This window comes from Pelodiscus sinensis, chromosome 11, assembly GCF_049634645.1.
Source record: "Pelodiscus sinensis isolate JC-2024 chromosome 11, ASM4963464v1, whole genome shotgun sequence".
Lineage (NCBI taxonomy): Eukaryota > Metazoa > Chordata > Testudines > Trionychidae > Pelodiscus > Pelodiscus sinensis.
In genome coordinates this window covers 31,513,363-31,526,835 of record NC_134721.1, presented here as the reverse complement: position 1 = coordinate 31,526,835, position 13,473 = coordinate 31,513,363, and the positions used below count along the sequence as shown (strand labels likewise).

Here is a 13,473-nt window from a genome sequence, read left to right as displayed (position 1 = left end):
TTCTGTCAACTTCATGAATTCAATACATTAGACCTAAATATCATGACTTTTAAAGCTGATGAGACTAAAACACACTTGGTCTGGATTTATTTACTCTCTGGTGCCTGACCCTTTAGGATACCACTCAGGTCATATTATCTCCACTGCTATCAGGGTTAGAAATGGACTTTTCTTGGTTTTATAGGGAACCTGAGATTCTTACAACCTCACATGACTCCAGAAGCTGGGGCATTAAGGAAAGCACCACACATCCCAAATCCTGTGCTAGAGTTGAAAGAGTATTGCTTATCCCTTGTTCTTTCAGGATACAACCCTGCTCCTAGTGAAGAAAATGGAGGTTCTCTCAGGGTACGTCTACACTACAACGTTAATTCGAACTAACTTAGTTCGAATTACTTAATTCGAACTAAGCTAATTCGAACTAACGCGTCTAGAACTAAAAACTAGTTCGAATTAGTGTTTTGCTAATTCGAACTAGCAAGTCCACATTGAGTGGACCCTGAACAGGGCTTAAGGATGGCCGGAAGCAGTGTCGGCAGGGCATCAGAGGAGGACTTAGAGCGTGGAGATGCTGTCTCAGGCTAGCCGAGAGCTGCGCTTAAAGGGTCCCAACCCCCACCCCGGACAGACAGTTCTAAGGGGTGCCCCGCTTGCAAAGCAGTCCTGGCTTGGATTGCCCGGAGTACCCACACTGGGCACATCACACCACTCGGCCATCAGCCCGGCTGCACTTGCCGCAGGCTGCAATCTGGGGAGAGGGGGCAATCAGGGGGCTGCAGGAGAGCTTCCACCCCCAGAAGCCTGCAGAGCCAGCCCAGTCCTCCCCATCGGGGGCTCGTACCCCATTCCTCCCTCACCTCCTTCCACTTACCCTTCACTAGCCCCCCTTCTTATTGATGTACAAAATAAAGATAACGTTTCTTCCAACATTGACTCTGTCTTTATTGAACAAAACTGGGGGAGACTGGGAAAAGGAGGTGGGAGAGGGGAAGAGAAAGGCTGGGAGAGGGGAGGGCAACTAAAATGATCAGGGGTTGGGAACAGGTCCCAGATGAAGAGAGGCTACAGAGACTGGGACTGTTCAGCTTAGAAAAGAGGAGATGGAGCGGGGACAGGACAGAGGTCTCTAAAAGCAGGGGTTGGGTGGAGAGGGTGCATTCAGAAAAGTTCTTCATGCGTTCCCATCAAGAAGGACTAGAGGACACCAAAGGAAAGGAATGGGTAGCAGGCTTCAAACTAGTAAGAGAAAGTTGTTGTTCACAAAGCAAATAGTTAACCTGTGGAACTCCTTGCTGCAGGAGGCTGTGAAGGCTACAACTGGAACAGAGTTTAAAGGGAAGTGAGATCAAGTCATGGAGGTTGGGTCCATGAAGTAGTCTTAGCCAGGGGATAGGAGTGGTGTCCCTGCCCGAAGTTTGTGGAAGGCTGGAGAGGGATGGCATGAAACAAATGGCTTGGTCACTGTCTTCCGTCCATCCCCTCCAGGGTCCCTAGGGTTGGCCGCTGTCGGCAGACAGGCTACTGGGCTAGATGGACCTTTGGTCTGACCCAGGACGGCCATTGTAAGCTCAGGGCTCAGGGTCGGGGGTCTCAGTGGACCCCCTTGATTTTCATGCACACCTGCTCCTGGGTGGCCAGGCTGGCAGCTCTCCTGCCCTAGACAGCCACTTTCCTGTGCCTAGTGCGGAGATCGTGGACGAGGTCCACGATGTCCGCACTAGCCCAGGTGGGTGCCCGCCTCTTGCGGTCCAGGGCAAGCTCCCGGGAGCCGCCAGCCTGGTCCCGGGAAGAGGGGGTGGGCTGGGGGACATCGGGTGGGTGGCTCTGTGCCGTGCCAGGTGCAGGGTCTGCTGGCTGGGTGCTGGCAGGCTTGCACCTGGCACGGGCACCGTAGCCAGCCCGTGCCCCTTTAAGGGGTCCGGGGCCGGGAGGGGGGCATAGAGTTTCCCTGGTGTTGGCCAGAATGGCCACCAGGGAAACCTGAGGAGGGCTAGCCTCCCACTAGTTCGAATTAAGGGGCTATACACCCCTTAATTCGAACTAGTAAGTTCGAACTAGGCTTAATCCTCGTAAAATGAGGTTTTCCTAGTTCGAACTAAGCGCTCCGCTAGTTCGATTCAAATTCGAACTAGCAGAGCGCTAGTGTAGCGGCTATGAATGTTAGTTCGAACTAACGTCCGTTAGTTCGAACTAACATTGTAGTGTAGACATACCCTCATTGAGGATAGGATCCAGAGGGAGCTATATTATCACTGAGGATGCTAGGATTATCTGGGATCTCCCCCCTTCATTTCCTCTCTCTCTCAGCCACCAATCTCACTGAACTAAGTTGCCTTCCCTCGGAGGAACCTAGCAGCCACTCTCTCCAGGATGTGCCATCATATGCCACCAGCTGCTCTCCCGCCTATAGGGCAGAGCCACACAATGTTCTCAGCTCCCTATAGCCACTGGGGCAGAAGATGAGCTGTCACCTTGTGGCAGCACAGCAGAATGGCACTGGCTCAGCCTGAATTCAGTATGGGGCAGATTTGGCCAGCAAAGGGCAAGGTGATGGTATCAGCTTTGGCTCCAGGCTTCTTCTACTACAGCTACATCTAGAGCTGTGCAGGAACCGGAGTTTCCATTCCGTGGAAAGTTCAACAATGTTGAAGTTTGGTTTTGTTTGAAATCAGAACAAAAGCAAAACATTTTGAAAATTCCCACTAAATACAATTTTTGAAAATCATTTGGGGTCTGTCGAGGTATTTTGTTTTGATCTTGATTTTTTTCATTCTCTCATCATTTATACTATAATATCAAAATGAAACAAAGTTCTAACCCCCAAATCCTTTTGCAATGAAATACCAAACCTTTTTTGTTCTGAGCAGCCTGGTGTTTTCACCATGCTTGCTTTCAGTGTTTTTCCAAACACATTTTTTACTTCATTGGCATGTTCCCATGGCATGTTTCATTTTCAACTAACTGGCATTTTTTGATGGGAAAAATGTTCCACTAGAAAATTATCAACCAACTCCAGTTACATCATCATCATATTAGACGATTCCTTCTCCTTAAATCCTCGGTTTGTTGCCACCGCCTCCCTATCCATTGCTTAGCTACTCGCTCTGTAAACACACCTTTCCCCCAACCAGATGTCTAGCTACTATCCTGCAGTTTACTGTTTTCAACCCGTTCCACTAAAAATGTGTATCCATTGACTCTAGCCAGGGTGCAGCAGGGATGGAGGTGGAGACAGTGCAGAGCAAGCACCATAGTGGGGATTGGTGAAGAGGAAGCTGGCTTAGGGCAGGCGTGAAGGAGTCAGGAGGCATCAGGCCTGAGTATCACTCCAGATGAAGGAGGTCTGGGAATGGAATATAGCAGAGAAAAGCAAAGGGGACAGCCTACACTTGGGAAGTAGGAGTGCAAGAGGGTGCTGCAGCATCCCCAGACTTTGCACCCAGCTCCCCCACACCCACAGCCCGCTGCCAACACACCGCCAGCTTCACCAGGTCCCAGGCTCCGAGTGCCTCCCACCCAGGTCTCCAGGGCCCCGCTGACCCCACTGGCTTTACCACTGCCTGCTGTGAGTTCTGCCAGCCCTTAAAGTCTTATCACCCACTGGCTCTGCCGGCCCCAGGATCCAGGCCACCGGTCCTTGGAGGCTCTGCTGCCAGCTCAGGGCTCAGCTCCTGGCTCGGCAGTTGCTCCCGCTGTGGTTCTTCGGTGGGTGGCAAGGGGCTAGGGTTGCCCACTCTCCCAGACCGTATGGACTGGCTGACATTGCCACAAATGGCATCCAGGCTGGGAAAGCTGGCAACCGTTGGAGGGTCACGAAAGAGGTGAAGAAGGGGGTGTAACTCAGCCACCCCAGCCTACGAATTGTAACAGCGCCACTGGGGGGGGGGGCATCATCACGTCAGCAGTGGCCCAGATGCCATCGCACTCACTGTTGGGGGAGGAAGGGGGTATGTGCATGTAAATCTTTGCAGCTGGCAGATGGTGAGATATGTAGTGAGCTAGAGTGGTATCCTCTCAAGAGCAATAGGAAATCAGATGGCACCTGAAGCTCTAGTTGATCATTCAGGCACTTTTCGTGCCCTACAAGGTAGGAGAAGTGGATTCAAATCTTTGCCTGATTCAGAGGAGGCATATGAGCAGCGAGTGCCTTAATCCCAGGTGAGCGCCTTAATTCCCAGGCAGAGTCATTCTGTCTACATAAATCCTTAAATATTCTCCAGGCTGAAGTGGAGCAGTTTCAACAAGGAAGACTGAGACTAGAATAGCCTGTAGACTGAGAGTTAGGCTGCTCATCTGACAGAAGTCAAGATCCAAAACTGGATCTCCTGCATCTCAGGTGAGAGCCCCAACCCCTGGGATGAGGCTATAAAGACACGCACAGAGATTGCTGGCTTGAAACCGGCTTTTCTGATTTGTCCACAAATTCCTAACAGTTTCAGAGCCAAGCCAAGTTTTTTTTCCAATGTTTCAGTCTGCTGGCCAAGATGGAAAAGTCCATTATTTTCCCATCTCGAGCCAGGAAACAAAGTCCACACACTCCTGTATGACCATGTTGGGTTAACTTTACATATGGAGGGCACTTTGGTGGCTGACCCACTGGGAGGTTAATCTTCCCAGCAGACTGCTCTAAGCAGTAAAGTTGGAGCAGAGGGAAACAGGTAGACGAAAGGTCAGGGAATAATACAGTCCCATCCCATCAGAATCCAAGGCGAGGAAGTACAGCCCTGTGGCTGGGACTTGGGTTCAGCTCAGGTCTGACTCTAAGCATACATGAAATACGCAGCTGTTTAGGGCACCTGAAAATGTGGGACATCCCTACACAGCTGTGTGTGCTTGTATGCCTAAGTATGCCTCTACTGCAGCCTGCCTGGTTCCTCTCCATGCCCATCCCCAGGGGCTCTCTCCTGCTGGCAGCAGTAGAACTGCCTTCTTCCTGCCCCCCATGCTCCTCTCAGCTAGCAGCCAGCCGCTAGTGAGGGCTTCTTCCTGCAGGGAAACCCCGCCCCCTCCTCCCCCGAGCCCTGGTAGAAGCTGCACGGAGTTGGGGGGAGAAGCCCTGAGCCCCTGGCCCTGGCAGAAGCTGTGCTGGGAGGGTAGAGTGGGGAGAGGAAGGCAAGCCCTGATCTCTAGCAGAAGCATGATGGGGAGGAGGGGGAAGAGGGGGGTTCATTTGTGTGGGGCCCCATAAGGTGTAAGAATGTCCATGGTTCAACTCATTCCTCCATCACGACTTACTGTGTGACCCTGAGCAAGTCTCTGTTCCTTAGTTCCCTGTCTATAAAATAAGGGCACTATTACTTGGCAGGGGTGCCATTTGGATGAATATGTTTAAGAGATGATGAGGTTCTCAAATATGACAGCTATGGGGGCCATAAGAGTAAAATACGTGGCTCTTCTTCTGTGATCTGTATCTTTGTCAGTTTCACAAGGCCTTTGTTTATGGAATGAGACGTACCTTTCGGTTCTCCTCCTTTCATTTTTCTTAACACACTTGATGAGACAACAGGTCAAAAAAGCCATAGACATCAGGAGGATGATGGCACAGCTCACGATGGAGGCAATCACTGCTACTTTAAATCCAAAAGCCTCGTATTTCGATATGGCTGCAGCAAAGCAAATACAGAAATAGGTTTCCAAAATGAACACCTGATTAAATGTAGCGCTCTCATTTCCATGAAATTGTGCTGACGTTTCCCTGCTTCACACTCTTGCTAAGAATAATGCAATGAAAACTTTCACGTTAGTATGCCCTAAGACACTCTGAGACATTTGGCTGCATTTCAAGCTAAGGATGTCTCAAAGGTGAACTATTAAAAAGTCTCCTATTTATAAGTGATTAATGAATTGTTCACAAGTAACTTTGCCAGAGCAATTAATCAAACATGATGCTGCCAGCATTGCAATGACAAAACAGCACAATTCTGTCAGTACCTGAAATGCAAATAATGTACCAGAGGTTTTCTGAAATTAAATGTTAACAAATAGAGCCCTGCGTGGATACAAAATTTATATCCACGTCTGCATCTGTATCCGCAAAAATGAATCATAGATATCTGATTCCACATCTGTGGGTGTGGATACTTGTGGATATAACACAGGTATCCAAACATTTTCAGGGTTCTAGATACAAAATTTGCATCCACATCTGCCATGGGTGTGGATATCCATGCACTGAAAGCAGATATCAGCAGATTTGCAGGGCTAAGGGCTGTAAAAACAAGGACTAGAGCTGAAAAAACAAACACTGGAAAGGAAAGGAAATATTTAAATTAGCTCCTGCTTAGGGGAACGATAGGTCTGTACGATGATTTCTTAGGACTGACCATTGGACAGACTGTGGAAGCAGGGCTGGTCATCAGGGATCTCTATGGATGTTGTAGGGGAGAGAAATAAATTATCCAAAAAATGAAGCAGCAGAGGTAGGGTGTAATCATCTATGCCAGACCAGTTCAAGCATTGTAGTGTCTTCTTAAAGCTAGTCCTACTTCTTACACTACCCTGCATGCAAGGATTAGAAATTATTTCTGTTGCATTCCATAGATAACTTTACACTTTCTCGGTCTTTAAAACTCAGTGTTCTAATTTACTTACTATAATGGAAGCCTCCTAAATCAGACGTAAGTATGGCTCGATTGGAGCAAGAATTCCCAGGGCACGGCAAAGTTATTCATCTACCTACCATGCTAATGTGAGACAAGTTCCCAAGCTTCAAACTTGAGGTCTATTCTGAATTTCAAACCCTCAGAAGTTCATGGACATTGAGACCCAGAGTTTTGCTTCGGGCCCATTTCTAGTTTAATTATTATCGTGTGAGTAATAAATAAGGAACAGCACTGAGTGAAAGGCTGCTAATATTGGTGCCATTGAAGCCCTATTTTTCAATATGATAGCTGCTGTGCTTTCTACCCACAGGCAAAAGAGTAATTGAACATTACAAATATCTCCATGTTCTTTGCCGCATGATCCCTCCTGAAAACACTGGAATTAAATAATGCAATATACAGGTGCATTCTCATTGATCATGTCTGTACATTGTCCTGACAAAGAACAGCACATTTTACAGCTAGCGAGCCAAATTCATCCCTGGTGTAACTCTACTGAAATCACTGACATTAGATGCTGCACAAATCTGACTAAAAGTCTTTCCAGCGTAGTAAATCATGATGTCTGGATGTGCGTGGAGTGCCACAATAGGCAATGGCAACAGCTCTGAATGAAATTCAGCATGCCCTCTTATTTCCACAGCCCTCTGGGATTAATCCCAATGTTATGCCACAGCAAAGCTTGAGAGGTTACCCAGGCAAACAGCTAGGGGCTAACCCAGGAGAGGCGTCGAGCAGTTCCAGAAGAAGAATCCTTACGTTTGCATGAGGGAACTCCGGCAGTCCACTGTGTACTGTCCCCCTTCCATACGCAGGTTACAGCTCCTTGTCCCACAAGCAGGTGCTCAGCGGAGCACTGGAATGTTATCACTGTTCCAATGGCGGTGCCATCACCATGAATTATCTGGAGTGTGCCAAGTTGAGGGGGAAAGATTTGGCTACACTGTCCTGCAAATTTAAAAGAACAGAACAAGACAATGCAACGTTAGGGCCAATTCTCTTGTCTACTGACGTTGAGGGGAATTTTAATTTTTACTTTAAGAGGATTGTATTTTAACTCTGCATGAGGAAATGGCCAAAAAGCAAACAAACTCTCAGCTGAGTGCCCACCTATGGAATAAGCATCACTTAACTCCAACGTTGGTAGCCCAAGCAGAATGTAGGTGGTGCATCGACTATGCTGGCACCCCTGGCACCCCGCACAAAGGTGATTTTATCTTTTGTGAGGTTCTTTATTAAGGATGCTACATTCAGAAAAATCTGCTTTGTGCCATATTATGCAGCAATATCAATTTGCTTGCATCCAAATTTTCTTTTGAGGCCTTACTAGTGTCAATTTTGTTTTATTTGTATGTCAAGAAAGATCTTAGTACCTCAGGGTATGTCTACACTAGCTCGTTAATTCGAGCTAGGTAGGCAAATCAGGCAACCGGAGTTGCAAATGAAGCCCGGGATTTAAATATCCCGGGCTTTATTTTCATGTTCCCGTCCGGCCGCCATTTTTAAATTCCCCGTAGTCCAAACTAACTGCCCACAGCTACACGCAGCAGTTTAAAGTTAATCCGAACTATGTCCTTAGGAGGAGTAACAGTTAATCCGAACTCAGGATTTAGTCGGGATTAACTTTAAATTGCCGCATGTAGCCGCGGGCAGTTAGTTCGGACTAAGGGGGATTTTAAAATGGCGGCCGGATGGGAACATGCAGATAAAGCCCGGGATATTTAAATCCTGGGCTTCATTTGCAACTCCGGTTGCCTGTTTTGCCTTCCTAGCTTGAATTAACAAGCTAGTGTAGACATACCCTCAGAGTTTAATGCTAGAGTTGCTTATCTCTGTTTTTTAAAACATTTCTTTTTAATTCTGTAGTAACCTCTCTCTTCCCCCTCACTTTTCTCCTTGTACTAATATCTTTAGTTCAATGTTGTTCTCCCCGGTATAACTGAATATTAGGTGCTTTGGTGGCCTATTTTGGCAGTTATCTCTATATACTGATTGTTACTGCCATGAAATGTCTCACTCATTTTTATATTATTTAATTGCTCCGTCATTAAGGAAATATACAGCATTCTGATATAGCTAAAAGACAACAATATGAGATTTTTCTATTCCCATATGTATGGACTGACATAAACCTGACATCATCCTATGCATCCTTTCATACATGTTTAGCAAACACCTATGTTTCTCTTTATCTGAGATTCTGAACCTTCCATTCATTCTCCCAAACATTTCAGTGGGCATCCATGCACACTCAGCAGCAGCTGCACAATTGATTGCAACACTGGAGTTTTAACCATGATAATAAAAATTATAAAGAAGAAGTGGAGTTGTTCTTGAACTGATTATAGCAGAGCAGAGGTTTACCATTACTAACAACATTTTTTGTTTTTATAACTATTTATTTAGGAACTTTAAATAGGTTTACATGTTTATATAAAATCTGTTTTATTTTTATTTTTAAAATCCCACTTCCATTTCCTATTTATATATTTACACAGCAAAATCCTGGTTGTCTTATACTCATGAGAGTTTTGCCATTGATTTCAAGGGGATTAAGATAGGGCCTGTTGGGCCTGATTCTTTTTTGGTTTACTTTCCAGCATTCATCAATGGATATAATTAAATAGTAGGTGCAAAATCTTGAATTCCATGGAAGTGGCACACGCTTCCATCTATGCAGAACTTGACCCTATGTTTAATTAATACTGAGCTTCCGATACAGAGAAACAAAAGACAGGTTGTTCAAAGTTTGATATAACTATCTGCCTTTGATTTATGCCCTTAAAAACAAACAAAAAAAACCCTAACAAAAACCACAGTGACAATTACTGATTCAATCTATTCTATTACATCTACATATTATATTATATCTACACACATGCAAATATGTATAAAGGACTAGATTTTAAAAATATGACATTGGAAATCTGTGCAGTTTCTTTCTGTTTGCTATGTTTCTTTCAACGTTATCCCTTGTTGCAATAATTAGTACCAACTAGAGCAAATATTTTCTAGAGAGATTTCCCCTTGATCCTACCCTCCTCTGCCCCAAATACCTGATCATTGGTGCCTGCCTGATGTGCAAGTGGCACACCCTCTTTTTATTTAAAAGGACTATCGTGATTTTTCTTGAAAATGTGTTCAGTCTTGGCCTGAAAAGCAGTTCTCACACATTGCTTCTGATAATTTTAAGTTTCATGCTTTTCTTTTTTATAATGCCAGAACACTGAGTATGTACTAGCCGATAAAGTGATCAGAGTTGACATCAGGTTACACCGTTATCAGTGGAAAGTGCACAGTGCAACTTTGAGCAAAATTTGGTACACAGTATCTCTCTTTAGCGGCATAAAGTAGCCTTCATTAGAATCCCTCAGTAAATTTGTCTATTGGCCTGAAAGCTCTGACATCTTCATCCAACAACCATTCTCCAAAGAACTGATAATTTGCCATTTGAGTCTTTCCTTCAAGATAAATTTAAATTATTGGGTTGTTGACCTTCTTTGACTCATTTAGACTTCTGGGTCTAGTGAAATTACTCCTTGCTCATAATTGCATTATCTTGTCCAGTGTTTAATTTGTAATGAAAGAGATCATAGAATCCTAGGACTGGAAGAGACCCCAGGAGCTCATCGAGTCCAACCTCCTGCTCAAAGCAGGACCAAATCTAAAATGCTGGGACTCACACAATTTTTTTACATACATAATTGATGCAGCAAGCCCAGGTGTGCCAGGGCTATGATCTGCCAAACCGATAGGTGCTGGCACAAATTAAGCACAGATTCCTGTCCCATAATCAGGGGAGCCAGCACCCCTGAACAAGGGGGGGGCAGCTCCATACTGCTGGAAGGGGGGAGCCTCAGGTGGAAGGGGCAGGGCGGAGGGAAGCCAGTTCTCAGTGCTGCCCAGACCGTGGCACCCCCCCATGAGTGCTGCCTGAAGCGTACTGCGTGGCAATCCCGCCTCCTCCAGCAGCCCTAAGAGCCACTTGTAGTGTGTTGCACTGTGCTCTTGTAGCAATTTGAAGGGCTCTGGGCCCCTTTGAATCACTAGGGCCCGGGACTGTTGCCTCCCCCCCCCATGGGTGGGCCTGCCCATAATGATATATGTAAAGTGATTAAAATTTCTGAGCTCCAATTGCCTTGCTGCCATTCCTTCTTGAGCTGCTTATTTTCAAACATTCACTTGAGCCGTTCAGAATGTCTAAGTCTTTCTCACCAGCTGATGTGCCACTAAGCTGTGCGTATTTCCCTGGTGTGCCTGGGGTTGTGGTGGCATTACACTATCTCCTCAGGGAGCATTCCTAGCCTGAGGGTTCTTGTGAAAATGGCTTCTCTGGACAGTGGCTAGTAAAGGGCAAAGCTTAAAAGGTTGAGTTTAAACAATCATACTAAAGTTCAGATGCTAATCTGAAACTTCAACTACTCAAGTGTCTGTGGTCTGAAAACTCGGCTAGAAATCATGTCAGATCAGCTCTTGGACAAACAAAACATGCCTTTATTTTGACCAGGCACTCTCTGAATTTCCTCCCCTGGCCAGATCAGATTCTCTGCATGGCAGTGTCGATTTGTCAGAGTTACTGCATTGTTTCATTGTCATGCTTAATTCAGGAAGTGCAGAGCTAGACTAGGTTTGTGTTTCGTTGTTTCTTTTTGGTTTTGGTTGGGGGTTTTTTCAGAGCATTATACCAATGTCCAGATGAATCTGAGTTTATTCCAATTTGAATTTGGGGATAACGTTCAGGTCAGTCCTATTTTATCTAGAAATGGGCCAAAATCAAAAGTCTGTCTCAGAACATCCTTGAACAGTGAGGAAGTGCAGGTCCAGAGCAGAGCTCTGTGACTCAGATTCACCTCCAATTTCACGTGCATTATTCCACTCATCCTTATTTTCTCCTCCTCTCCTTTATGTTTTCCTCTGCCCTATGTGGATCAAATACCCACTGATACCTATGACAGGCAATCTTTTTATAGTCATTTCTTGCAGTAACTTTCCTGACATTTTAACCTTACTTGTCTTCTGTTTCTAGAAAGATGATCATTGCTGTAAGTTTCCTGCCTCTCTATTTAGATAAGCAGATGTTCTGTAGCATTATCCTTTGTATACTCCTCAGGCATGTTCATCTGACTCGATCCATTATAACAAGGAAATTAGTTTTACATGTAGAAATATTTGCTGTTGAAATGCCTCCTGAAGTAAAATGTAATAGCTGGATAAACATTGGTGATTGCAAAGTTTGCACCTGGACCTAAAATTTCAGAACATGTGAGTGTTCAGATCTAGGGTTTTAGTATATGTTTTTATCTAGAAAATATGAGTTAAAACAGAATAAACTTCGCCTCTCCCAGCTATGCAGCTCCTTGTCAACTAGGGCTCAGTCCTGTGAAGAATTTGAGATTGTTTTGTAGTCTGTATCATTTGTAGTTAGGTTACTGTGAGAACTTAACATTCATGGTATCTTGGTTAGTTTTTATTGGTCAAAAGGTTTTATCTCTTAGTTGATGATTGCAACTTTTAGAATCCGATTACCATTCCAAATACGAGTTCAAAATTCACTTTCTATTCACATTTTCAAATATTATGTTACTACAAATATTTGCACAGACGCAAGCAGAGTGGACACATGTTCTTTTTAAAAATTTAGATGGAGTTTCATTTGTTTGATTTCGCAAAGCGGGTTAACCAAACTGCTTGACTAGTCCTACATAATACCTGTCTATACTGTGAATGGTTCTAGAAAATGATATCAGTTCTTATCTTTCAAAAATTGTAGCAAAAATCACTCAATTTTAGAAGAAGACTCAAGCCACAAAGTTTAGATTCAGTTCGAATGTTGAATGTCCTAACATTCACAACATTTTTGTTAGTCTCTAAGGTGGCACGGGACTATTTGTTGTTTTAAAAGTTACAGACTAACACTGCTATCCCTCTGAGATTTTTATTCACAACTTTTGGAATTGAGTGTCAGTTCCTTGGGGAAATGAGAGCTAGACAGCTAGCTAGCTAGCTAGATATAATTTACAAGCATTCATTTCCCAGTTTGAATTTACAATTAGAGCATTCGCAGGATGTTCAGATCTTGCATGTTAATTTCAGTACGGGTCCACTGAAAGTATCACTTCGCATAATGAACAGATCAACAGCCCAAAATAAAAAGTATTATTCAAACCATTTTTTTTCCAGAAGTAGACAAGCATATAATTTCCAGATACTGAAAATAAATAATATGAAGTAGTTAAAAAAAAGAAAAACAAAACAAAAAAACCTCTAAGATAAAATAATACTGAAATCTCCTCCCATAGCCAAGTCAGATTATCTGCATGGCAGTATCAATTTGTCAGGAAGAATTACCACATCATTTCATTGTCAGAAAGCTTTGGATTTATATTTTGCTGATAAGAGAACAAAAATGAAATGGCTCTCCAAGCACATTTGCCTAGAGGACATTACCTTCTCCCTGTATTATACAGAAAACCAGAAGAAACAGCCGGCAAACAGCTCACCCTGTGAAAAGGGACAAGTGGATCACTGTTCGTCACCAGTTCAGAAGTAGGAAGACCCTTGGCTTTCTCTCTCGATCCCCATTACTCGTGGAAACCTAGCTGTGCTACTTCTTATAGCTTGACTCTTAGGCTAGGTCTACACTGCAAAATAAATTGGAAAAAGAAACGCAATTTGCTTTACTGTCGAATTTGGCACCAAATTTCGGAAAAAAGTCCTCTTTTGACACATACTTTCTTCCTCGTAAAATGAGGTTTACAGGGATGGCGAAAGAGCGCGTCCACACCAGGATACCTCTGGTATCCCGGCAAAGCACTGCCGTCTAGACGTAGCCTTAGTGAAAAAAACCCCATAATGCAACAGCCTGATGCCA

General features: G+C 44.5%; 1 protein-coding gene across 2 annotated transcripts in view; it reads right to left on the bottom strand.

Moving 5' to 3' along the window:
* SUSD3 (sushi domain containing 3) overlaps window positions 1–13,473 on the bottom strand; it is a 66,734-nt gene that overhangs the window by 23,689 nt on the left and 29,572 nt on the right. For both annotated transcript variants that reach the window (XM_075938923.1, XM_075938922.1), the window contains exons 2-3: window positions 7,362–7,550; window positions 5,456–5,603 (exon numbers count right to left, since the gene is read on the bottom strand). In XM_075938923.1, the coding sequence (XP_075795038.1) occupies window positions 5,456–5,603; window positions 7,362–7,550 (337 nt within the window). The remainder of the gene's footprint in view (window positions 1–5,455; window positions 5,604–7,361; window positions 7,551–13,473) is intronic.